At 57.9% G+C, this 26,174-nt stretch overlaps 1 protein-coding gene and 1 long non-coding RNA gene across 4 annotated transcripts in view; one reads left to right on the top strand and one right to left on the bottom strand.

The window, feature by feature from the left end:
• The window catches only part of PRKCZ (protein kinase C zeta), an 86,907-nt gene extending 67,393 nt beyond the window's left edge, over positions 1–19,514 (top strand). For 2 of the 3 annotated variants that reach the window (XM_019658455.1, XM_019658454.1), the window contains 9 exons: positions 1,774–1,871; positions 11,255–11,341; positions 12,732–12,867; positions 13,066–13,153; positions 14,409–14,528; positions 15,046–15,125; positions 15,501–15,590; positions 19,100–19,215; positions 19,327–19,514. In XM_019658455.1, coding sequence (XP_019514000.1) covers positions 1,774–1,871; positions 11,255–11,341; positions 12,732–12,867; positions 13,066–13,153; positions 14,409–14,528; positions 15,046–15,125; positions 15,501–15,590; positions 19,100–19,215; positions 19,327–19,414 — 903 coding nt within the window. In that variant the 3' untranslated portion in view covers positions 19,415–19,514. Of the gene's footprint in view, positions 1–1,773; positions 1,872–11,254; positions 11,342–12,731; positions 12,868–13,065; positions 13,154–14,408; positions 14,529–15,045; positions 15,126–15,500; positions 15,591–16,141; positions 16,613–19,099; positions 19,216–19,326 lie in introns of those variants that run through there. The other variant, XM_019658456.1, reaches the window with a different exon arrangement.
• A 412-nt stretch (positions 19,515–19,926) lies between these two features.
• Positions 19,927–23,670, bottom strand: LOC109391157 (uncharacterized). Its single transcript, XR_002125722.1, has 2 exons — positions 23,602–23,670; positions 19,927–22,606 (listed from the first exon to the last, which is right to left on the bottom strand). It is a non-coding gene; the product is annotated as an uncharacterized LOC109391157 (long non-coding RNA).
• Positions 23,671–26,174: the final 2,504 nt, after the last annotated feature.

The raw sequence follows: 26,174 nt of genomic DNA, 5'->3' as shown, positions 1-26,174 counted from the left end.
CACACTGCCCAACTGGCCCGAGTGCTGAGCTCACAAGGGACGGTGGTGTCAGCGCCTCCAGCTGAGGAAACTGAGGCTTGGGAGGGGGGTGCGGTGCTCTGCTGACGGCCTCACTACTGCTCAGCGGCACCGCGGATGATTCCAGCCCCCTTCCCAACCCAGCGGGCAGCTGGGAGGTTAATGGAATATGTGGAGTCAAGTGTGTGTACAGCCCCAGGGGGAAGAGGCACTTGGGAGAGCCACCACTTCGGGCGCTTCTCGGCATCTTCCTGTCCGTCCACTGTGGGCCAAGGGACGGAGGTGGGCTCCGATGTCGCCTCTCGAGTAGAGCGGGACTAGGAGTTGGTGAGCAGGAGCTGAGTGTGTGCACGTGTGTGAGAGAGACACTGGTGTCCCTTGGCCATGAGTCTGGGCCATGGACCTCTATGCGGTGGGCTGGATGGTGGCCCCCCAAAAGAGATGTCCACATCCTAATCCCCAGAACTTGTTTGGAAGTAGGTCTTTGCAGATGTAGCTAAGAAGCTTGGGGAGACATCCTGCGGTATGTGGGTGGGCCCCTTGAGAGAAAGGTGGGAAAGGTGTGAGACAGACACACAGAGACGGTGACATGGAGATGGAGGCAGAGGGACAAGCTGGGACTCCTGGAGACACAGAGGCTGGAAAGGCAGGCAGGATCCTCCCTAGGGCCCTGCCATACCCCGATTTCAGACTGGCGGCCTCAGGACTGTGAGAGAATAAGTTTTTGATGTTTTAAGCCTGCTAGTCTCTGGCATTTTGTTAAAACAGCCTCGGGAGTCTAGCAAGCAGGAAGGAGGGCCCCTGCGGCCGAGTGAGAGACCCCGGTGGCCTCATCTCTGCCTGGGGAGGTGGGGAGCCTCGGCGACCCACCAGGGTGTCCTGCCTGAGCAGCTGGGTAACTGGGTGCCTTTGGAGAGCAGATGGTGCCTGGTCACGAGTGCTGCTGAGAGCCTGCTGCGCAGGGGGAGGTGCCCCGTGGAATTGCCCGGCAGCCACTGTGCGAGCAAGTCTGGAGCTCGGGGATGGGAGGGCCTGGGAGTCCTCCGAATGGACAGATGGCCTTGAGACCTTCCACCCAAGGGGCCTCCTGGCAGACAGAGGGAAGGGAAGAGGGGGCTCAGGACCCAGCCCAAGGAGGAGGGACCCAGCCAAAGGGGTGCTCAGTGGGAGTTTGTGATTTGTTTCCAGACCTTCCGGGGAGGCAGCCAGGTCCTTCCCTGTCACTTCCCCAGACCCTAGGAAATGTAGGAACCTTCTCCAGCCCTGCTTTGTGGATTTGGGACGGAACCAAAACTGTGGACTCATCGTGACTCCGAAGTTGACTTGACTTGGCAGCTTTTCCCCAAGTTCTAGCCTGGGTGGGAGGGAGATCGCCCTGTGGGCGCAGTGGTGCTGGGAGACGAATGTGGGACTCCGCTGAACCCTCCCCTCTCTGCTACCTCATGTTTTAGTGGGGTGATAATACCCACCTCCCAAGGCTGCCATGGGGAGCCCGTAGCCCAGAGGCTGGTGATGGCGGCTTTGGTGATGGTGGTGGAGATGGTGGTAGATGATGGTGGTGGTGGTGGTGGTTGTGGTGGTGATGGAGGTGATGATGGTGACAGTGACAGTGATGGGGTGATGTATTTCTAAATGGGCATTTCTTTTTCTCCCTGCACGGTCCTCCCATGAGCAGAGGTGGGAGTCTTCCTCCCCTTGTCCGGGATGCCTGGGAGATTCGGGAGCCTCCTTTACACTCCCTGGTCTGTATTTCAGGATATCGACTGGGTACAGACAGAGAAGCATGTGTTCGAGCAGGCGTCCAGCAACCCTTTCCTGGTTGGCTTACACTCCTGCTTCCAGACGACTAGTAGGTAAGAAAAACAGGTTGTCTCTGGGATCCTGCCGATTTCTGATGGGAACCACATGGGGGCTGAGTAGCCATGAGCTGTGGGGTTTTCCCAGTCGTATGTGTAGGTTTCTGTGACTCCTCCAACTAGCTTTGTTGTTCTCATTGGCTGGTGTCATTAATTTCATGCACCTTAGCATAAATTATTTAATTCCCTTTACAAAGTATTTATTGAAAGCATCCCGCAGAGTCGTGCGTGCGCTGGGTCTGGTGCTGGGATGCCCTGAACAGGACATGGGCTTCTGAGATGCGGCTCTCACACTGGCCAGTGAAGTGCTGATGCTTGCAGCTCCCCCACAAGCTTCCTACCTACTGAATTCCACAGCTGCTGCTCTAGGCTACTTAATATACTGTTTAAAATTCATTTGGCCAATTGACTTGAGCTCACCCAACTTGCTTATTTGAGAAGTTACTGACTATGATGGGGGGGCGGGGTCCTCAGGGGCACCCTAGTCTCTGACTTACCGGGAGAGCTCAGGGCTCAGCTGTGAAGGAAACAGCAGAGGCAGCAGTGGGGCCGGCGCAGGCAGGAGGGACCCACATGAGCCCAGGAGCCCCCCATGGAGTCACATGGGACATACTTGATTCCTCGGAGGTTGTCACTGGGGGCTGGTCACAGGCATCTTCTTCCTGGCAGGTCCCCAAATTCCAGACCCCCAGCAGGAAGCAGGTGTTCAGCATAAACCACTGTGTGTGTGTGAACCTCTCGGGTCACTGCGGAAAAGTTTGATCTCGGAGCTGGGACTGTTTGCGGTCAGGGACCCGACCCCAGCAGAGGCCTCACCTTCCAAGTAGGCCTTTCTCAGGCCACTGTGTTCACTCTTTCCTGCCCAGTCAGGCCAGCGGCTCACATGCCTCTTCATCCCCTGACCGTCAGTCCCGTTCCCACCTGTCCTGGCTGGTCACCTGTGCGCCTGGAGCACCTAGAATGAGCCTGCCTTTCCCCCCAAATCTGTGGTTGTCCCTCCGTGGGCCTCACTGATTCCACCTCCTGAATTGATCTCAGATCCCCCTTTGTCTCCCGCCTGAACCCCGGCCACAGCCTTCTCGGGGCACCTGGTCTCTGGGCCCCAGGCTGTCAGTTCCCCCACATTGAAACTAAGTCACATTTTGAAAACACGGGTCTGAAGGGTCATTCTCCTGCTTCTGAGCTGCTCTGATAGTGTCCCAGTTGCTTCTGGGATGGGCTCCCTTGTGTGGACAAGGTTGCTGTGATCGGGCTCCACCCTGGTGCCTCTGCTCCGTCCGACTGCCACGCTACGTGACGGAAGGGTCCCATCCTCTGCTCACCTCCCCTCCCCTCCCCTCCTTCCTGGGAGCTCACTGGCACGGTGGCTGTTGGGCCCTCTGCTCCGGCGTTCGTTCTCCGAGCCTCTGTTCAGCGCCTACTGCAGTCTCCTGGGTTACGGGCAGGCAGGGGAGGGCAGCCTGCCCCGCCTCCTGCTTCATAAATGGAGTCCAGAGTTTGGTTTGGTTTTTGGTGAAATTTCCTGCATGAACTTGTAGGGATGGGGATGTAAAAGGGTCAAGTATTTCGACCTCGCGTCTCTGTCCACTGCCCGGAACGCAGGCCCGGAGTCTCTGAGTCACACGTTCCCAGGTGTGTGAAGTTAGAACTTTAAAGAATTTCATTCATTAGTTGTTTCCATGTGATCTCCGTGACATAAGCGCTTCCTGTGCTGCTCTTCCAAGCTGACGCCTAGGAGACTTGTTTACAACTACATTCGACTCTCACAGGCAGGAGTAACTAACGAGTCCGTCTAGCCCCTGCCTGTCGCTTTTACAGCATCTGTCTGTGACTTGCAGATGTGCCTGCCGCTGGTGAGTCAGGGTAGAGCCTTTCCTGCATCTCTGTGGCGGCCTGTCCGCGTCTCTGAGCTCCGCAGGGCTGCGCTCCGGGCATCGCTTAAAAATACCTGACACCTCGTCGGCAGTTGTGGTGTTAAAGGGTAATTCCCTTAAGGTGCAGTTATGTCCTCGGTACAAACATAAAGTGAACACGTGTCAGATTTTAGTGACTCACTGGCGAACGAGGGACAAGTCTGCGGGTGTGTGGGTTGTGATAGGTACAGGTGGGCTTGCGCCGGCTGGAAGGTGGAGCGTGGGGAGCGGTGTCCTCCAGGCTGGCCTCGTCTGTCTGCGTGTCGCCAGTGCGGCTGACGTTTCCGAGTCGGGAAGGGGCTGAGATAGTGAAAGGCCTGTGGAAACGTACCAGGAAGGGCGCGTCCCCCGCTGACACCAGTCCTCCCATCGGTCTGCCTCCCAGCCACTCGCAGCTTTTCCGGATGGCCATGCAGAGGCTCTGGAGCCAGAGCTGGACTTCGAATTCCAACCTATCGTTTTACCACCTGTGCACCCTTCACAGGGCCCCCTCCTGTGCTGCAGCGTCCTCTGGGCACAGAGATGGCAGGGGCCCTGTGGGGACGAGTTAAGACATTGACATGTTGACAGCAAGGCCCGGCTTGGGGTAAACTGCCAGCAAGCACGCCCTGCTGCTCTGGGGCCTTGCTGGTGGGCACCACGTCTTCAAATAAACGCACCGCGAGCGTCGTCTGAGCCCCATGGCAGGAGCGCCAGCAGCTCTCTCAGGTGGACCCAGGTTGTGGGATACAAGGAGGTGCCCGCTGGGGCAGCTGCTGGAGGCTGGGGGCCCCGGGCTCAGCCCGGAGGGGCTGAGCGGTGCCTGCCGCATGCCTGGGTGCTGAGGGTCATTGCCGGGTTTGTGGGGCTTTATCTTTGCTCATTGGAGCTTTGCTGATCACGTCGCAGAGGGTTTGCCATGGCCGTTGCTGGGGCCCAGAGGACTGTCACCATAGTTGGAGCCGACAACACAACAGGAAACCGATTAAACCCGGAGCTGGGCCGGGTGCCCTCCGGGGCCTCCAGTAGAAATCTGGTCAGCAAACCGGCAAAGGTTCCCTGTGAGCTTGGCTGGTAGGAGGGGCCTCTGAATGGGGAGAAATAAGGATTTCTCTATGTTCTCCCCAAATCCAGTAGTGCCCTTCCGGGCAGCCGTGTTCCGTGCCGCCGGGGGTGACGTGCGTTCCCGAGTGTTCCTGTCAGCCTCCTCATCACCACACGTCTACAGACCGTTAATACAAAACAAGCACCAGTGTTACGGAAAAGCCACACCTCAGATCTACACAGACAGCCTGTCATTCCCAAAAACGCCAAATGAAAACAAACTACAAAACCGCCGGACGGGGAACGGCGTTAGTTTCAGTTGCTGCAGGAAAAATGGGTCATCAGAGATGGTGGCTGAAATTACAGTTTTTAGCAACACACCCTGCCCCGCATTAGACTATGGTATGTCACCTTTTTCTCACTTTAGTACCATCTCAGGTCGTAGGTGACCGACCACCACCGGCGTGTTTACGGGTCCCTTGTCATAAAGCTTTTGCTGTCTCGCCTCCACTTGTTACTGCACGCCCACTTCGCACGTGGCATGTGCTCGGACCCTTTACAGAGGAAGCGCCTGTTACAGCCTTATCTGTGGGAGCTTCGTGTGCTGTGCACCCACTTGGACCCTTACGTAGCTGCTTCTGGCTGCAAAGTGGCTTCTGGAAAGTGAGCTGAGCACTGTTGTCTACGTGTCTCTCCACCCATCACAGCTCTGGACTCAGTAACGGGCCCTTGGCATGAGGGACTGCAGCGTGTCTGTGTGCCTGCCTTGGGACACCGTGAAGGTGGCTGAGGTCAGCAAGGCCAGGTGAGGGCAGACTGGGCTGGGGAGGGCGCTGGGTCACCTGGCGGCAGCAGGTGGGCGTGCCAGCTGAGCGGGGCCGGCCCAGTGGCACCCTCGGCAAACTCCTCAGCGTGGGGCCTCCGGTAACAGAGGGAGGCGCTAACGGGTCACGTCAGGACTGTGTGCAAGGATGGCGCGAAAGGGCCGTGAACCCCCAGGACTCGTCGTGACCCTGAGAGCCCAGTGCGTCCTCTCTGGGACTGTGACTCAGCGCACCTCGCAGTAAGCATGTTACAGTCATCATTTAAGCCCAAAATAGAGCAGATGTGGAGTGACATGTGGCAGAGTGGGGCGGCAGTCGAGTCATCTCAGCCTTTGTTCTCCTGACAAATGGTGACAGCTCACAAGCCCTGATTTTACTCGCTTTTCACGTGGATCACCTAAAATGGCTGAAACACCACCCAGCCCCTGGGGACCGGAGCAGGACCACTCAGGCTGGCGGGCTGCCCAGCAGCAGGGGCATTGCAGGGAGACACGACTCTTCCATCAGGCACTGGGACAAGCTCCAGGGTTGGTTTCATTTCTGTCAGGTGTGGTAGGCAGACGCCTATGGAAACAATGGACGCTGTGTCATCCCAAAGCCCTGGACAGCTAGGGACACTCGGGGATGTGGCATCTGTCCCCAGAGCCTGGGGGCTGAGTCCTCCAGCCATTGTGGGTCACGCACGACACAAGTGAGCGTGATTCATTGTTTCTTTCTAAGCTGGAGGCGACTGGACGCTCTGGGACCAGGACCAGTCAGGGGATGTTACTCGGAACGAAAGTGCTGGAGTGAGGTGACCTCGCCGCCTGACACATCCTCCCCCGAACTTGTGTGACTGCATAGACTCGGACGGGTCTTGCTTGTCCAGCCCGGATGCTCTGTCCAGCTGCGTCCCTCCCAGGACGGGGCCTTGTCCGGCCGGGTGGAGCCCAGATGAACTCCTGCAGCTCCTTGCAAGTGTCAAAGGAACTGTGTCAGGACCAGACCTGAAATTGTGCTTTTGCCAACTATTAAATGATATCAGAAACCACAAAACAAGAGCTTCTTTTTTGAAACTTTACACAATTTTAAAATGCAGAAAAGTACAAAGAAGGCAGTCATGGCGGCACACACCCCTGGTCCTGCCAGGGTCACGCTTGTGCTTCTTGGGGACCTTTTTGCTGTGTATTTTCCCACACGGACTTTAGAATCACTCTGTCCCACTCCAGAAGGAAAAGAAACTGGTGTTTTTATTGGGCTGTGTTGTTTGCATGTTACCCGAGGGAACGCCAACGTCCCCGGAGCCACCCGCCCAGGCTTGCAGCCACCTCCCACTCGCTCACATCCTCTTTAGGGAGATTTCACAGGTTTTTTCATGCAGTATTTTCACTTCCTTGCTTAATTTTTGTCCTGAGTGTTTGTCTTTTGTTTCTATTATTAATGAGGTTTTTTTCTTCCATTGTAGCATCTGGCAGGTGACGTGTACACGCTAACCGTGCCTGCTGCCTCAGGACCTCTCTTTCTGCAGTAGTTTTCAGGTGGCTTTCTTGGGCTTGGGGTGCGCAGGGACAGCACCTATAAACAGGATTAATGTCACCTTGTGCCGTCCGGTGGACGCCTCTGTCCATTTCTTTCTCTAATGACAGAGCCAGTACCTGCCTCGGGTGGGGGCACTGGCGATAGGGAGCAGCCTCTTCCCCGTGGAGTCCTCTGGTCTCTGCACAGTGAGCTCAGTGCCGGCCACCGTGGGCCGTCGGGCGCCTGGGAAGCAGAAGCGACCACTGTACCTGTTTAGACGGACGGACGGATGGTGCTGCATTGGCTGCCTCGGGCTGCAGGGGCGTTGGGAGAGGACGGGGAGGGAGTGACGTCCACCTGCAGCCATCACACTGGCTCCCGGATCTAGGGACACTGTGCCCCGTCTGCCAGGGCTGGAGGCCAAGGACGTGCTGCTCCCGCCTGAGCTGTTGCAAACAGGAACTGTCCCCCCCTTATTCCGGGTCCCCCACATGGTCTTCCCCAGGGCCGTCCGCTGGCAGAGGGTCCTGGAAATGCAGTTCGCAGAAGCAGCCTGTTATCACGGTCTGTTTCCTAGGGTCGCGCATCCCCGGGGGAAATGGCTGGTCTGAGTGTATTATTCTGTTGATGTGCTTTTGAATTCAATTTGCGGATATTTTATTTCGTCTTTTTTTTGTTGACATGGATGTTTGACTGACCTATACTTTTCCTTTCTTGTGCAATCTTAATGGGATTTTTGCATTTTCCTTATTTATTCTCTGGAACATTCTAAGTCACACCGGAATGGTCTCGGCAGAGACGGCTGGGCCTGGAGTGTTTCAGAGGGTGGCTACCCCTCCCCTGGCCTCCCAGTTGCTGTTAATGTTATTACTTTTACGTTCTAGGTGGTAACGCCCGCACCCTCCTCCTCCCACAGCTGCTTCGTTGTGTGGTCTCCTAATTTGCTCAACTCAGGAAGGCGTGGGGCTTGCACGCGTGCGTTCTTTCACGTTCGAGAACCCCAGCTTAGCCGGGTCCCACCTGCCCTCACTCACGGGTGTCCCGGCATTTGTCCTCTGGGGAAGCTGAGGCTGGTCCCCACCCCTGCCGCCCTACATGTCTCTGGGCAGCAAAACTCCTTCTCTGGCGCTGAGCTTTGTCGAGTCCGTCTGTGCCTTCTGGATCCTTCTGAGTGAGTTTGGGGTTTGACTGCGTCTGTCCCGCTGTTCATCCTGCTTCTGGTTTGCGTTTGCACTTGGGAACCAGGGCGCTTCTGTCTGCCGACTGTCACCTTAGGATGTCAGCCCCTTTCCTGGTCATTCCTTGTGCGTCTGGACACTTATCCCGACCCTCTTTCCCTCCGTCCCTGAGCGTCTCTCCTGGGCCGACTCCTTACCTCTGGCCTGCTGCTCCTCCGCCAGCTCCGTTGGGGGACGGCCACCCCTGTGAGGCGGGCACGTGACTGGACGTGGGGTTGCCCAGCGTGGGTTGTGGATTTACTAGGTTGTCTGATGTCAACCTAGTGAATCCAGACGTCGGCTCTTCCTACACTGTATGCGGCCCTGGGGAAGATAGTCAGCCTGCCAGTACCTCAGTTTCCCCATCTGTAAAATAGGGGAGATGCTGTTTGGCTAGTTTTTACGGTTTCTTGTGCATTTTATTAAGTGTTGAGAAAGCAGTAACCTGCTACCCTGACCCCACGGATTGCTTCCTCCCCCTCCTGGCGGGGCGTGTGTGCAGGCGGAGGGGGAGCTTGGCCTCGGAGTCCTGTGACCCAGGTGGCTGTGGGAAGGGATGAGTGCCTCTCCCCAGGCCAGGCGTGAACGGTGTGGGTCTTCACCCCCGGCTGCAAGAGGCCACCGGAGCCACAACGGAAGGTCCCAGGTGCAAGCTCACGTGTGGCAGGCGCCTGCCAGGCACCCACGAGCCACAGGTGAACTCCGGCTGCTCAGAGACTGACGTTTGGGCATTTTGTCACAGCAGCTCGTCTGAGTCACGTGCATCGTGGTCGTCAGAATGAGTCAGCTCCGCTCGGGTCTGGTGGAGCTTTGCTCAGAAGCAGTGTCAGTAGCATTAGGTCGTTTTCAGGATTATCCGAGAACACTCCGCTGTGATTGGAGCTTCATCAGTGTTGCAAGCTAAACTAATTCCTTGATTGGCAAGCGACGTGGGACCTAGGGCCACAGGTGGCCGCTGCAGTCCAGCTGGACCTGTCTGACGTCCACCTGTAAAGAAAGAGTTCCCCACTAGGTTCCCAGGACGGGCTTTGCTCTGGGTACACAAGGAAACTCGCTTTGCTTCCATTTATCCTGGTTTTCAGATGTCCCCTCAAATCTTTCAGCTTCCTAAGGCACCGTAGCCCTGTTTTTTCCAGAATCTGTGCATTTCTTTGTTTAGGTCTTAGGTCCCTCCTGCTGGTGGATGGTTAAACAAGAGTGTGTGCTTAGGTGAGTGAGTGCCTGACAGTCAGTGAGGCTGCACGAGCTGTTGTTTTGTCATCGTCACGGTTTATCCCAGGGGTTGGCAAACCTTTCCTGTCTTCAGGCTGGTGTGAAGGCGGCACCTGCAGGGACGGGCTGCCCGTGGCAGTCAATGCCACTAGACCCTTTCCAGGCATGTCCTCTGGAGGCAGGGACAGAATGAAGACAAGGCTGAGCGGCCCCCAGGCGACTCGGGGCTTTTCTTCCAGATGGCACCTCCAGACCCTCCAGGTCTTCACTCAGTAGTGAGGCTTTGGTTTTCATCTGCGTATTTGCATATTTAGTTGTTTCTGGTCTAAATATGTAATCAGACGCTCCTGTTCACTGCCTCTGTGTCCAGTGACCTCTGTTCCTCTGGGCCACTGCCAGGCGTGCCCTAGAAGCCGAGAGCCGCTGCAGCTCCTGAGAACCAGCGGTGGTTACTGTGGTGCCCACAGAGCCTGTGCAAACCAACGACTGAGCGTCGCTCGCCCTCCCTTCCCCTCCCCAACATGGTACTGCCTCCCAGGACGCCCCAGAGGAGCTGGTGACCTAAAAATCCGCCAGCTGCCCTCAACAGAGTATTTCTGGGAAATTATGTGGAATTTAATTTTGAAAATGGAATCTTATTAAATGCAAGAAAGATCTTCCCCAGAAAGAAACCTCGTGGTAAATTGTCTGGAGACCTGAAGGGCCCTGTGTGCGTCAGACGGCATCGGCGGGTCTCAGCGCTTTAAACCCAGGGTCACCGCAGCCCGGCCTGACCCTAGCTGCCCCTCGACTCCTCCCCAGACTCGATGTGGCCGGATCAGCCCTGCTGGAACCCCTCCTGGACCTGCAGCTCCACGGTGTTCCAGCACAGGGAACAGTCCAGTCCCAACGACCAGTGTCCCACCCGCAGTCCCACCAGCTCCTCCCTTGCGTCCAGCCCACCCGCAGTCTTGTCAGCTCTGCCTCGGCCCCTTCACTCCTCTGCCCACCCACTGTCTCCTCCCTGGGGTCCATTCAGACTCAGTGGCCAGAGCGGTCATTCACTGGACCTCATCATCCCCATCACCTGGCCCATCACCTGGCCACCTCCTCCCCTGGCGTTTCCTCCCATGTGCTGAGCTGGTCCCCTCAGCCTTCAGGGCGGTCCCCAGCTCTCTGCTCTCCCTCTGCCTCCCGCTGTCCAGGCCTCTGTGACCTGGGGAGGCCTCTCCTCCCCCACTGGGCCTCTGGTGACCCCCCACGCTCTCCTCCCGCCTTATATTTACTAGTTTTACCCTAAGGCGGGCCTGGCACTGCTAGGAGAGCTAATAGCTGTTGGATGAAATGAACGAGTGGATGAAAGTTGTGGTTTCTGAGTCTTGCTACATCCGGGTCAGAACTGGGTTGATGACAGGGTCGCTGGGCATCTCCAGGATGACGCCTCCAGACAGGCACAGAATTCTGCCTCGGCCACGGCCCCCCTTTCCAGCCTGGGCTGCATTCTCTGCTGACCCCGGGAGCAGGTCGCGTAACCCAGGTTGCCTCTTTCTTTGGCCAGTCTGGAGGAGAGTTGACACAGCAGCGAAAATAGACAGGTCACCGGCCACCAGCGACAGTAACTCCTGGGAAGGTTCTCAGTGATGCCTTCGTGGTGAGCACGTCTCAGGTGACATTGGCAGTCTGTGACCTCACCTTCGTCACCCTCTCTCCCTCAGGTTGTTCCTGGTCATAGAATATGTCAACGGCGGGGACCTCATGTTCCACATGCAGAGGCAGAGGAAGCTTCCAGAAGAGCACGCCAGGTGGGTGCTGGCCAAGTGGGCGTGGGCCCCGGGGGGAGGGACAGGTGTGGGGACCTTCCTTGGGAGGTCAGCAGGGAGCTGAGGGGAGGAGGGAAAGTCTAGGGAACATGTGTGGCCTGCTTCCTCCCACGTGTGACAAATTCCAGGACTGCTCAGGGGGCACGAACGTGGGAGGGCCCTCCGAGTCACTCAGCCAGTCAGATCCTGTTCCTCCCAGGGCTGGTGTTTCACGGGCTGGCGCGGCTGTGGGTTTGCCCCCTCCGTTCCCAAAATGGGGAGACACGTTCTGACCGTAAACTCGCCTGAGTGGACAGCATGGCCGCCCCGCTTCCTGTTGTGTTTGACTGGGCGCTGGGAGAAAAGCCATCCCGTTTCTGTGTGAACGACTCTAAGGGAACTCGCCTCTTCCTTCCCCTCCCCCGCTCTTTCCTGTTTGCCCTTTTCCCCGTTTCCTCACTTTAAAAAAATCCCATGCGGGTTTGAGTCACCTTAGGTCCTTTTTGGGGAAACACAGGTAATAAATTAAGGCAGTCGCCCTCCACACACTCACGTTTTCCTTTGTGGTTGTGTAAAATATACACGACATACAGCGTACCGCGTCAATCATTTTTCTGGGTACACAGCTCAGTGACATTAGCACTTCCACACTGTTGTGTGTGCATCCCCTCTACCATCTCCAGAGCTTTCCACCTTCCCAAACTAGAACACCGTCGCCATTAAACACCCCCCCACCACCATTCTGTCCCTGTCAATCTCACTCCTCCAGGGCCTCCTGTGAGTGAAGTCAGACAGTGTTTGTCCTCCTGTGACTGGCTTACCTCACTCAGCACGAGGCCCACCCACGTTGTGGCAGGCGGCAGGCTCCGTCCTCCTTACGGCTGAGTAACGTCCCACGTGTGGATGGGCCACAGTTTGCTCATCTGTCCGTCTGTCAGATGAACACGTGGGCTGCTTCCACCTTTTGGCTGCTGTGAACATTGTGCAGATATCTCTTAGAGACCTTGCTCTCGGTCGTCCTGTGGGGTAAACGCCCAGGCGTGGGATCGCTGGGTCACATGACCACTCTCCGGTTAATTCTTTGAGGAGCCTCCACGCCGTGTCCACAGCGGCTGCTCTATTTTACCTGGCACCGGTTCCCACGTCCCCACGTCCTCGCCAGCACTTATTATTTTCTGCTCATTTGGCAGTTGCCACCCCGATGGCTGTGAGGTGGCGTCCATCTGTTGTCTTGCTCTGCTGTGCCCTGCCGCCTGAGGTGTGGAGGACACGGGGACGGCTGATGCGAGGGCAGGGCCTCAGCAGCCCCTCCAGCTCGTGCTGTGTGCACAGCCTCTCGTCCGGGCTCCTTCCTTGTTGGGCCCTCTGCTGACGATGTGTGTCCTGCCCCCAGGTTCTACGCGGCTGAGATCTGCATTGCTCTCAACTTCCTGCACGACAGAGGGATCATCTACAGGGACCTGAAGCTAGACAACGTCCTCCTGGATGCCGACGGCCATATCAAGCTCACGGACTACGGCATGTGCAAGGCACGCGGCCCCCGGCCCCTGGCCCGCCGATGGCCCCCCCCCCGGTCTGGGGCCCAGATGCTGACCGACCGGCCACTTTGGCTCCAGAGTGACCAGGCCCGGGCACCTCCCTTAACTGTCCTGATTTGGTTTTTTCTGAGGCATGTGGTGGCATCTGGAGGTTGTCCTCCCTCCTGGTAACTGACTTTGTCCCCACAGGAAGGCCTGGGCCCCGGTGACACAACAAGCACTTTCTGTGGAACCCCAAATTACATCGCCCCAGAAATCCTACGGGGAGAGGAGTACGGTGAGTGTGGGGAGCTGCCCGAGGTTGGGGGCTGCACACAGGGGCAAGTATGGACGAGGGTGACCCCGACCCCTGGAAGCAGAGCCGGGGGGAGGGGGCCTGACCCTGCCTGGAGGCAGCAGCCAGGGAGGGACTTTGTGACCAGGTTACACCTGAAACACACACGCCTCACCTAGTTCCCAGCCCCATGTCCCCATCTGGCCTCCACCCTCACTTGAGCCCTTGCAGCCCCAGCTGCTGACCTGTGTGTCCACTCAAGGTGCCTGGTGGGGGACACAGGACAGGGTTCCTCTTATCAAGGAGCCCAGGGGTCTGGGCGTCCTGAGTCAGTGGGTGCGCCTGGCGGCTGGGGACAAACGAGACTGTCACCCGCAGGAGGATGCCGACCAGGCCCCGCGGCCCCCGCGGACACTGGTGTGCGCTCTGTCCCTCTTCTCGCTCTGGGAACAAAGATGCGACTACTGTGTGTGTGCGCGCGTGTGTTTGGTGAAGTCCATTGCAGACATGCCATCGAATGCTTCTGAGCGTCGTCTTAGGAAGTGGGGGAGGCAGGGTGGGCAGTACCAGTCCACTCATAACTGGGCACCAGGGAGGCCACGACGCTGGGCATCACTTAGTAGCCAGAGGAGGACAGCAGATGGCTGGGACCCGGCCCAGTGCGGGGGTCCCGTGTGTGCCGACCACCGTCCCTGAGGCTTCCGGGAGAGCTGGCCGCGACGGGCAGAGCTGCAGCCACACCCTCCCGCTCGCTTCCCCACGCCCTGAAATACGTCCCCGATAGATCAGCTGTACTTGAACATTAAACCCAAACAGTGAAATGTCGGAAAGTATTTTTTGCAATCTTAGAGGACCTTTTCAAGCTTAGGTAAATAAGAGGAGACGCAAGACAGGACAGCTGTCCGACAGATGGTCTCCACTTTACATGTCTGTGTGGTCAGAGGTGCCACATGCCGAGTTAAAAGGCCAGGTGACATTCTGGGGGCTGGCACAGTGCCAGGTGGAGGGTTCCTGGCCTTGGTGTGAAATGGCTCTGCCACTTTAAGACAAAGACCAGCGTCCCCAGGACAGCAGACAGAGGGGAGGCCAGGCCACCGGGGGAGGGTGGGGCACCCAGCCTCAGCACTGGTCAAAAAAATGCAAACTCGCAGCTACGTTTCTGCTGCCCCCACGACTGGACATGTCGTGACGACGTGGCGGCAGCTGGTCCTGCAGCCGCTGCGCGTGGCCGACCGGCATGACGGGCTGCCTCCTCCAGGGTTCAGTGTGGACTGGTGGGCGCTGGGCGTCCTGATGTTTGAGATGATGGCTGGGCGTTCCCCCTTCGACATCATCACCGACAACCCCGACATGAACACCGAGGACTACCTGTTCCAAGGTGACGGTGGGGTTGGGAGGGTCCCCAGGCTTGTCCCTGCATCTCAGACCAGGTCAGGCCAGGCCCCTTCCCACACACCCGCTCTCAGGGAGACAGACCCAGGCTGTGGGAGTCGAATGGCCATGGGGTGGGGACCCCGCTCTTTCCTGTCACGGGGGCCAGCGCTGCCCCTCCCAGTCCCTGTAGGGCTCCTGGCCTTTGAGAAGCAGGGAACACCTGGCCCTGAGCCCCCTTTGTTGCCCTGGGATCTGGGCCCAGCACCTGGTTTTCCCCGCGGCGCCCTCTGGCGGCCAATTGCAGAGCTGCCATGTACACAGGGACGCTCACTGCTGGTTCATGCGTGATGGGGCCTCCGGGCTGTGAGAAGGGGGTCCAGGGCCCCAAAGCAGCTCCGAGGCTCCTGTTCGGAGGGCTCCCCAGAACCGTGTCCCGCACGTGGCGCCTTCGCTGCCGGGCAGAGCAAACCTGGGGAGCACAGCGAAGGGCGCGGCTTCTGACCGGGACCCCCTGTCTGCAGTTATCCTGGAGAAGCCCATCCGGATCCCCCGATTCCTCTCCGTCAAAGCCTCCCATGTCTTGAAAGGATTTTTAAACAAGGTACGCCCGTAGACACAGGATGGACGTCATCTGGGGCCTTGGCTTCTGGCTCGGGGCACCCACTGTTAGGGGCTGAGGGTTTTCGGTGACTGCGCTGGGACACCTCAGTGTGACTGGGAGCCTGTGCTTCCTAACTCGAGCTCTGTCCTGTGAGCCTGTGAATCGTGGGTTTTTATTCACACTTGACAGAATGATGAGAAATTAGGCCACTGAGCTGGGGGGTGTTTAGTGAAGGGTGGTTCTGATCCATCCTGCAGGGCTGCTGAGGCCCCAACTCCTGCCACATCAGAGGGGCAGGCCGGCCCCCTGCTGGGCACGGCTAGCCATGGGGGGCTGTGAATGTTGACTTGTCCTTATTTGAACTATGACCTCTAGGATCCCAAAGAGAGGCTGGGCTGCCGGCCACAGACGGGATTTTCTGACATCAAGTCTCACGCCTTCTTCCGCAGCATAGACTGGGACCTGGTAAGCCCTTCCAGCACCTGCCTCATCTCCCAGTGACACGTGGGCAGGGAGGGACAGGGAGGGACGGGTGTGAGGGAGTGGTGGGCCCCCTCTGGGGGAGGGTTTGGGAACTCACATGTGACAAGGAGAGTGAGGAGAGGCTCAGGCCCCTGGTGATAGCACTTGGTGGTCCTGGGAGGGGCGTCCTGCTGTGTGACCCTGCAGGTGGGGGGCCAGCCCAGAGAGGGGCATTTTCTTTGGTTTTCCAGTGGTTGGTTTCCCAAAACCTGGTGTTCTCGTCCTGGCTTGGGAAGTGGCCGAGGGCGCCGTGTTGAAGCCCTTCTGACTTTAATGCTGAGGGTCCTGATATTAGAGGAGAACAGAGCCTAATTCGTTTGAAAATATATAAACGGTTGCAGTCTTACTGACATGTAACCTTTAAAGTATGGTTTTTTTGACAAAAGCAATTATATAGCTAAATCAGTAAATGTCGAATTCTAGCTTGAAAGAGGTGGGACGAAGGACGAAAGCCCGCTCTGGGGCTGACGGGCACCTCCCTCCATCTCTTGTAGGGCTCCCACTCCCTCTGGTGACTGTCACTTTCCACGCACAGGACTTTGTGCGTTTGTGGAACTGAGGGGGATGCACAGCCAGGCGCCCCCAGTTCCTGAGACCCTGGTCGGGGTGGGGGAAGCAGTCAGGACTTGCATCACTCCCACCCACATGCAGCGTCCGGCCCCGCTGGGCGATTTCAAAGCAGCATCTGATGCAGTCACCCCTACAGTTTTAGGAGCAGTGATGAAAAACGGTGTTCAGAGCGCCGGTGCTTTTTAAGAAACCGATTGAATTTCTTCATTTAATTTCATTGTTCTGCTCACACAAGGCAAAGAAAGCTGGACTCTGCTCTGTAACCCTTGCCCCACAGCTAGGGCACGCCTGGCCTGGAGGGAGGTGCTGCCGCCAGGCTGTGGTCAGTGACGGCAGCGTTGTTCCGCCTCCAGGCTTGTCTCCCACCTGGCACCCGCACTGGTCTGACCTTTGACTCTGCAGGTTTAGGGTTCCAGGAAGTGTAGCTCCCACACAGCCATGGGCTCCAGCCAGATCGCAGGCCTCGGTGAGAGCCCTCGTAGCCTGTGGCTCCGTGTCCCCTGAAGGTGGCATCTGGTCACTTCTGGTCACTGCGTCCTTGCTGAAAAGCCTGTCCTTGGGTGCGGCCTGGGTGCCGGCCATGCCCCTAATCCCATCATAATCATAAGCTGGGAAGGGGGGGTAAGGGCTGATGGCGTGGGTGTGAAGCAGTGGCCTCCTCTTTTCATGGGCAGTGTTTGAGCCGCATGCAGACCTGGAATGGGCCAGCAGTGGTTCCTGAGGGAGCATGAGGGGCACGCGGCCGCCCTCGGCCTCTGAGTTGGGGGTGCCCCGGTGGTGGCCGCTCTTGTTCACAGGTGCAGACCGGCTTGGCGGCCTGGAGCATGTGCGTGAACAGGGACGTGGGCCCCGAGCTCAGCACTCGGGTGGGGTGGGGTGGGGGGCTGAGGGGGGCTGTTTTCTGTTTTCTGAGGGACATGGAGACAGGAAGCGGGGGGATAGAAGCATTTTGGCAAAGTGGGGTTGGTGTCCCGCTGCCCGGCCTGGAAGCCCCTCGCCTTGGCCCCAGTCTGCTGTCCTGTATCCCATCCTTCACTTCTTGTCGTCTGAGGCCTGGGCCACCCCCTGCCAGGCAGCCCCCAAACATGGAGTTTCCCTGGTGCTGATGTTCTCCTAGGTCTGGATCATCTCAGCATGAACGTGGGCCGCACGGCGCCGGCCGGCCCTGCCTGAGCATGGGCACCGAGCTATTGGAGGTCTGGGTCTGGTGGCTACACGTCTCGGGTTAGGGTTTCTAGGTGGTCATTCGTCAACCTGCGGTGGTGTTTTGTATGCTGCCTGGTTCTTCGCTGGAATGTTTTGTGTTCTCTGGGCAAACACAGAATGAGGGTGACTTGATGGACAGCTCCAGGCAGACCCTGTTTATGGGTTCCACATCAGTGTTTGGTCTACGTAGGTCCATTCTCGGGGTGTCCCACCTCTTCATGGGCCTGGCATCCTTCCATTGGCCGCTGGACGTAGCACCTGAAAAATTAGTGAATCCCTTGCGGCCCACGGTCTTTTCCACAAACCTGGGTCCCAGCTCCAGAATTGCCCCACTCCCGCCGAGGCCAGGTCCAGGGCCAGCTGGCTTCCCTCTCCCCGTCCTCCCTCTGCTGCCAGGCCCTGGCCGAGCAGGGCTCACTGCTGGCTGCCACCTCCTCCCAGCTCCACACCTGCTGTCTTCTCACCACCCCGCCCCCTCAGCTCCTTGGGGATTTTAGGAAGAAGTCACATATTTTGCCCAGATTTCTCTAGCTGTCTTCAGCAGGACAGTGGTTTGGTTAGCACTGTCTCTGGCTGCAGACCCAGCAGTCCTCCTTGACTCTCTCGCCTCCCCCACTGGGACCTCACAGCTCCCTGGCACGCTGTGCCGCAGGGCCTTTGCGTGGCCGTGCCCCTTCCCACACCTCCTTCAGGCCATTGCCTCAGAAGGGGAGCCCCCTGCACCATGGCAAACGCCCCCTTCTAGTGACGCCGAGTGTAGCTAAGTGTGGCCTACACAGGAGCACCACTCCAGGGCGGCTCCGTTCCTGTTCACTACTTTTGAGGAAAGAGGTGACACTGGCGAGTGGGTCACTCTCAGAGGGCAGCCGATGTGGCCTGGGGCGGGTGGGCTTGGAGGGACCCGGCGAGCACCCGGCTGTGCTGCTTTGTGGTCAGCCCTGACTTGTTACATCTTTTAAAGCAGCTGAGACCTAAGGCAGGGAGCATGGTTTACGAAATGCCCCCCTTTTCCATTTTTTATCACAGTGTTTCCAACTGATAAAAGAATTCAGGTAATTGCATATGAAAGGTAAAAAGTCATGAATAAAGAGAACGCCTTTGTCCCCATGATGCCGCCCTAGCTGTGGCCCATCCTGGCCGGGTGGCAGCTCACACGCACTCACGGACTTACACATGTGTGTGCAAACACCAGCGTGTCTCCACCCTGTGGCCTGGCTGTGGACACTGCTGGTGACCCCGGCTAGCTTTCTGGCACATCCCTGGCACCTGTTGAGCATCACATGTACAGGACTCGTGTTTCTGTGACATCTCGTTCCCGTCCCCAGCTTCATTCTTTACAATCCCCCAGGACGTAGCGGCCATTTTCAGTCTCCCAGGCCCAGTTGTTCCTGTTGTTAGAGCTGGTGCCCTGACCGCCCTGGGCCCCAAGACGTAGACGCGGGTGCGAGCTGGGGTGGGCTGGGTGGCCTTCGTGTCCACTCGGCAGCCACCCTCCCCATCACATGGGGCCTGGGCAGGGACCCATGGGCATTGGCCGTGTCAGCGAGGCGCGTGTAAACGGAAGCGTGTAAACGTGCGCACCGTCCGATGCTTGTGGTCGGAGTGTGCAGACACTGAGGCCGGTAGAGGACGCACAGCGCTGGCTGACGTGCCTGCCCTCTGCGTTGTCTCCGAAGCTGGAGAAGAAGCAGGCGCTGCCGCCGTTCCAGCCACAGATCACTGACGACTACGGGCTGGACAACTTCGACACGCAGTTCACCAGCGAGCCCGTGCAGCTGACCCCCGACGACGAGTAAGCCCTGCGGGGACCCACGAGGGGACGCCCAGTCCTGTCTGCAGCGGGCTTGGTGGGAGGTGTCGCGCGGGGGCGACCAGTAGCCGTGCCCTCTGCCTGTGCCCACAGGGACGTCATCAAGAGGATCGACCAGTCCGAGTTCGAAGGGTTTGAGTACATCAACCCCTTACTGCTCTCCACCGAGGAGTCCGTGTGAGGCGCCCGCTCCGCCGTGGACACGTCCGACTGACCCCTAACTCTGTCCTTAACCACAGCGCATGCATGCCAGCTGGGCGCCGCCGCAGAGAGCGGGCCCGGGCGTCCATGGCGCTCGGAGCAGGGCGGCCTCGCGCCGGAGGCGTCTGCTTCTTGTGCCTGCGTCACACAGGACCGCGGTGACCGCATCCCAGGGAGAGACGAGCCACGATTTCGAAGGTGCACACTTTGCACAGAACAGAACGGACACTGACCTGCTCCTCCAGGAGTTACCTGTAATATCCCGAGGAATAAAATGTGCCGGTGATGTAGATGCTCCCTTTGCTGCCTTTCTTCCGCGTGGGGCATCTGCCAGCGTCACAGGCATGACCACATGTGTGGAGGCGGCGTGAGGCGTGTGCAGAGGGGGCTGGGGACGGGAGCTGAAGTGCCTGCAGGGACACACTGCGACGAAGAATTTTTACAAATTCGGAACATTTTCTAAATCCCGGTAAGTTCCTGTTGTTAATATTTAACAAGTGTTTTCCCACCGAGCGTGTAAGTGGCCGTGGGGTCTAACGCTGAAGTCGGTCACCCCTTACCCAGGTGGGCACCATGGTCCCCCCCCCAGCGCGTGGGACCAGGATGAGGAAAATTGGATGACAGATTCGAAAACATTGCTCACCAAAGCACCAGTACACCAAAAAAAAAAAAAAAAAAGCTGGAAACTATATCTGCTCAAAATATATTTCTGAAAACACTAAGCAGTGCCTACATGATGTCTTCTGTTACGTAGATTTTTGGAAAATATTTTTATCGGTAATGATGCTGCTGAGGAAATTTGCAAAGATATGTAGATGGGCCCCTCGCCTTAAAGTGGGACAGTGAACCTAGAATACCCACAGACACGCTGCACTTTCCTGAGGCAGCACACCTCCGACTCCCAGCAGAGGTGGCACGTGTCACCCCGTCACCCTCCTTCTTAGGTGGCTTCTTAGGGACAAGCCAAAGGCTTTCTAGGAAGATGTAAGTCATGGGTTTTCCAGTCCCTAATATGCTAGGTGTGACGCGAGCCCGGGCAGCATACTGGAGAGGGCTCCTCAGACACCAAGTCCCCAAACATCCCTCGCGCGACCTTAGCCTCCATCGCCATGTCCTCTCTGTGCTTCTGTGACAGGCCAGGACTCATTTCTCTATCGTGTGGCTGGCGGTTTGAGGCAGATTATGATAAAAGGAAAAATGCAGGAGCCACTGCCGTGGCAGACAAGTAGTGCCCCACAGCCCCAAGTGTCACCAGGAAGACTTGCTCCCCAAGACTGAGATCAGGGACCACAAGGCAGAACCCGAGAACCGACTCTGGGTCTTAGCTGGCAGGGCCCTTCAGCAGCAGAGCCCTGATCTGAGGGCTCTGCGGTCACTCAGGACTGGTGACCGAGCGCTGGGATGTGCTGACGTCACCTGGGGAGGGAGACCCCAGGGTGCCCAGGAAGGGACCCCTTCCTCCTGCTGCGTTGGGCAGTGACAGCACCTTTCCTCAGTCAGGCCCGGGGCCCGGGACTTGTCCAAGTTCAGGGCATGCACTTCGGTGTGGGTGTTGCCAAGGAGCTTCCCGGCAGCCAGCTTGCTCGCTCGTGTGCGAGGCGTGTGCAGGCCACCGTGCTCACCAATGCAGGAAGGCTTTCATGTATAGCCATGTGTTTTATAAGTGACAGGTGAGGGATGTACTGCAGTGAGGGTGGGGATCAGAGATCCTGACATTGGCGAGCAGCTCGTCGCGATGTGTGTGTGCTTTTGAGATGGTTCGCGGAAACTCTGGTGACGCCACGATTGTAAAGCGGTCAATCCGTGCGTGTGCTTTTGTACAATTAATTAGCGGAGCCCGTGGCTGGCCGGTTCTCCTTCTGTGGATGTTCTCACCTTCGGCCAAGGTCGTTCGTGTTCTTGCACATCTATTAAAGACTTTAATGACAACGCTTACTGTTATTATTTTCATTAAAAGTAGGTGTTTCCAGGAAGCAGAGGTTTTTGAAGCCATTTTTTAAACATTTTATTAGCGCAGTTTTGGTTCACAGCAAAATTGAGGGGAAGGCACAGGGATTTCCCATGTTCCCCTGTCTCCCACATAGCCTCCCCCCAGTGTCCCCAGAGAGTACATGTTATAGCTGATGGACCTGCACGGACACGTCACCACCCACCAGGGGCCCTGTTTACATCTTCATGTTGCAGGTCCTGTGGGTTTGGACAAAACGTTTGAGGACTTGCCCACCGTAAGCAGAGCCACCTCACTGCCCCACACCCTCTGCTCCGCTGCCCCCGGGCCCCTCCCCCACACTAACCTTTTGAGCAGCTCTGTAGCTGTGTCTTTTCCAGAATCTCAGTTGGGATCACATGGGATGTGGCCTTTTCAGGTTGGTGTTTTTCACTCGGTAATTTGCATTTAAGTTCTCTCCACATCTTTTCGTGGCTGGTGTGAGGTCATTTTTGAAAGGAAATAGGGACTTCTGCAAGTTAATCTCGGGGCTTTCTGTCGGCCCCTTCCAGCCACCATGGCTGAGGCAGACACGAGGGTGTCAGGCTGGAGGTGGCACTGAAGCCCGGTTCTTTTAGAACCGGGCCAAACAGCACATCGCTCCCCTGCCCTGAAAACCCACGTGAGACTGACACCAAGATGGCCTGCCACTGCCCATGGCACCTCCGCAGATCCCATCCCCTTAAATCCTGTTCCAGCAGGAGCCGCCTGGGCTCCCCAGCCAGCCGGCCGATGGCGGGGCCCCAGGGCACCACCCTGGGACAGTTTCCTCACCGCAGCAGCACTCTGGGGGATGGACATGGGAGAGTGAGGAGAGCAAGCTGCCCCAGCCTGTCACCTGTGCCCAACGGGCCCGCTCAGGCGCACATGCCCAGTTCAGCTCCCGAACCGTCGGCTGGCTTGGCCTGCCCAGCCTCAGTCCAGCATCAGTCTGCTTTCTGACCACAGCCAGCCCCTCTGCTGAGCATAAGCCAAGAGAGAAAAAGGATCCGCCGTTTGGGTTTCAACAGAAAGAGAACATGACAAGCAGTTCAGTGACAGGTTTACTACACAGGCAGCTTTTCCACGTGTCGGCTGAAGTGGAGGGGCCTGCGGGGATGAGGGCACGGTGCTCACCACACCACGTCTTCCGTGCTGTCCGCCAAGCACTGAGCCAGGTGGCTGTCAATGTCCACCTGGGCCAGCCTGCGAGGAAGAAAGATGGACACTCGGTCACCCATGGAGAGGGGACCCCTGGCCAGGGCCTCTGCGGCGCTTTCACGCCCTTTCCGGGTGCTCACAACTGCACCAAAGCATGGCTGGCGGAGAGGCACCCTGACGGGTCTCCGTGGCTAGTTGGTAACGAGGCGGGGCCCACACCAACCAGGAAAGGCCCATCCAGACCTTTCAAAGGCTCTGAGTGCACCCTGGACAGGCACCATCAGGAGACCCTGTCAGGCTCTCTCAGGCTGGGGGCACCGCTTCCCAGTGAGCCGCCAGGGCATTTTGGCACCTGCTCAGCTTGAGAACCTCGGGCTCCTGGGCACTGCTGAGCCCAAGAGCCCAGCTAACGGCAGCAGCACAAGGTCGGGGCTCCTCCGCCAGGGCTGAAGGTCAGTTCTGAAGGTTGAGGCAAATCTGTCAGGGGCGTTGTAGCCAGGGCATCCCTGTCTCAAAACCACCCCCTTGGCCACCCGAAAACACAGCATGAAGGCTGGTGCCCCAGAGGGGGTGCAGTCCAGGCTTGAGAATCTTGTTTTGTTGATATGGAGGGACTGAGCCCCCGGGGGAGGGGAACTAGTCAGCTCGGGCTGCCAGCCCAGGTTCTGGGGCCTCCACGTGGCCCTGGGGGATGACCCCTCCATGGTGGGACTCGCATGGAAGGGGCGCCACTGATCCCCGGGTTCTGCGCTGCTCCGGCAGCTCGAGGCCACTCCCTCCTGTGACTCCTATGCCCCGTCGAAGTGTCATGGTAGCCAGGAGCCCCACCTGCCCCTGCACGTTACAGAGCAGGACATACCTCACCAGTCTCACCCCTACAGCTTTCCCCATGGGGCACCCCAGGTCCCTTCCAGCTCAGGCCCACCCAGGCCTCCCAGAAACACCCATGGCCATGGCCAGGGAGGTGGTTTGCCCACCAGCCCAGGTACCCTCTCCCTGCTCACAGGGACCTCCCAGGATGAGGCCTTTCCTCCACCCACCTCCAGGGCCATCCTGGTCAAGTGCCCAGGTTCACTGGCCAGACGAAAGGCCCGTCCCTGAGGCCCCAGTGTCGCCGCGTTGAGGGTAAAAAACCTTTTGCTGCAAGGTGCCACCAGCCAGGACGGCACCGGCCTCTCCCCCGACCTGGCTCCACAGCCAACCCCCTGCTGCTCTCGGGGCCCAAGCGGTGCCGGTGCCCTTCGGCTGCCTTCTCAGAGTTTGCAGACCCCGGCCGGTGAGCTCTGGGCCCCTGGGGCCACTCAGCCTGTCCTCGGAACCAGCCTCTACAAGCTTTTTCTAAGGCTGCCAGAAGATTCTACGATCTGGACCTGGGTCATCCTGCCCAGAGGTTTCCAGCCAGTGTCCCTCGGGCAGGGGCAGCCTCCGGGATTCCTTCAGACCTCCCCCCCCAGTGGCAGAGCGTTGCCTCGGCTGGATCTGTCACACGCGGCTTCTGCTTCAGCTTGTATCACAACCGTCCAGCGGCGTCGCCGCATCTGAAAGACAGCGTGTGGACGTGGACGGCAGGCACGGCTGCGGGAGAGGGGGCTCAGCCGACACCTCCAGTGGTTTGAGTGCAGACAGGGCCACCAAGCTGGTACAGCCACACCGATGGGGACACACACAACCCAGGTTCTGGTCTCCACGTCTGGCCTGGGAAAGCCCATCTTTCCCGTGTGACTCACGGCCAGCAGAAACCCACATGGCAACTGAATTCAGCAGCAAGGGGTCTTCAGGGGATAGCACTTCACACCAAATAAAACATGAGTGGCCCGGAAAACAGACACGTGGAGGAAAATGACGCCAGTGTCCTCGTCCTGCCGTGCTTGGCCCCTCAAGCGCACCACCCCTGCAGCTGGCCGGAAGGGCGACCACACTTCTGGCTCCTGAGAATCACTACAAGCATTTTTCTGGGGACAGTCACGAGACAATGTGACAGTGCAATTGCTGTGTCCAGCTGCTAAACTGGGCCCTCCCATGGCCCAGCCTGTCCCCTTGTCCCAGAGCATCCATCCCATGGCAGGTGGGGACCTTATTTCCAAGACAGGGGACTTGTCATCTCCCCAGTCACTGCTGCAGCCTCGGGGGTGTGTTCTGGGCATAGTACTCTCTCTCCCTCATAATCAGATGGAAGAACATGCTAGAAGCATTCCAGACACGCTGAGACCTGGACTCACCTGCGCTCACACCTACTTTGGGAAAATGCAGACGCTCTGCCAAGCCTTAACTGCTTTAAAAGTTCAAAACTGGAACTTTTTTTCTCTCTCTAACGTCTCTGTCTTCGAGACCGTTTTTTTAGATGGTCCAAGGACAAGGCCTCCAGAACCAGACAAGGGGCAGAGGCACCCTGACGGCATCGGGAACCTTAAGGGCTTCTGAGCCTGGGTTTCTCTGGACGGGCAGGAGTTAGAATGCTTCACTGCTTCACCAGCATCACCAAGTGGGTCAGTGGGCAGCTTTCAACGACCCCAGAACACCAGTCGGCAGAAGGTGAGCAGTACCGCGCCAGCTCTGGAAACAGTTTGCAAATTCTCCCGTGGGCCCCTTCACCCAGCACACGGCTCCCACCTGGGGACAGGCACTGCCTGGCCCAAACCACTGCTGTCACCTCCGCCCCACCCCAAGCTGTGCCATCAGGCTCACCCCCAACACCAGGCTCTCAAAGGCTGGGCGGAGGCTCGATGTGCGTTCAGAGGGGCCGTCGCCTCTGGATGAGGCCTGGCGGGGGGATCTGTGGGTTTGTGCTGTGTCTGGAGCACCAGCTTGATGGCATTTTTGTTATCAGCTAATTCTGGAATCTATTCTCTTTACCCTCGGGGCTGTTTTTGCTTCTGGAAGACCAGGGACATGGCATGTAACTGACGCACACGATCTCCAGGCCACACGAAATCTGGAGAAGGTCCAGTTATCCATTCACTGCACCAGACCGAGGTCGTCCCCGGCCAACTGACCCCCATGACCCCACAGCTGTGTCCTTGGCTGTGTGACACCGGGCCCATAGCTGGGCGGATTGAGATTAACTTCTTAGCAAAATTGGATTCCATCCCCTTACTTAAAATAAGGCATAAAGGCATGTGTTGGATTTTTTAAAAATAAAAACACCTGTACACACAAAAACAAAGTCTTCATTTTTAAAACCTCCAACCCACCACTTGGAAGGTGCTTCTGGGGCTAAACAGGAGTTAGGTCAGGGACCACAGTCTGGCTGGCACTACAGGCAGCCTCAGCCCCCAAGTCCCCCATGTCGGGTGGGCTGGGTTAGAGCAGAGGAGCTGCGACACTCTGCACTTGTGGCGGGAGAATGCAGCCTGTGGGGGGCCTTGAACAGTGGAGTGCGGGTGTCCCCCAAACCTACAGCCCTGTGCCCTCAGGCTAATCTTTATAGTCACTGCTCTGCCAACTCGGAGTGAAATATTACTTTTAAAAGGCCAAAGCGGGGCTCAGGCACCTCTCAGCCTTCTAAAAGTGGCTGGGGTTAGGGCCGGCAGAGTGGCTCAGTTGGTTAAGAGCTCGCTCAAGAGTTTGAGCTCTGAGCAACAGCAGTTCGAGTCCAGCCCGAGCTGAGCAGCCG

This window comes from Hipposideros armiger, unplaced genomic scaffold, assembly GCF_001890085.2.
Source record: "Hipposideros armiger isolate ML-2016 unplaced genomic scaffold, ASM189008v1 scaffold_284, whole genome shotgun sequence".
Taxonomy (NCBI): Eukaryota; Metazoa; Chordata; class Mammalia; order Chiroptera; family Hipposideridae; genus Hipposideros; species Hipposideros armiger.
Note: the sequence above shows the minus strand (reverse complement) of the source record. Positions and strands in the feature narration are given on the sequence as shown.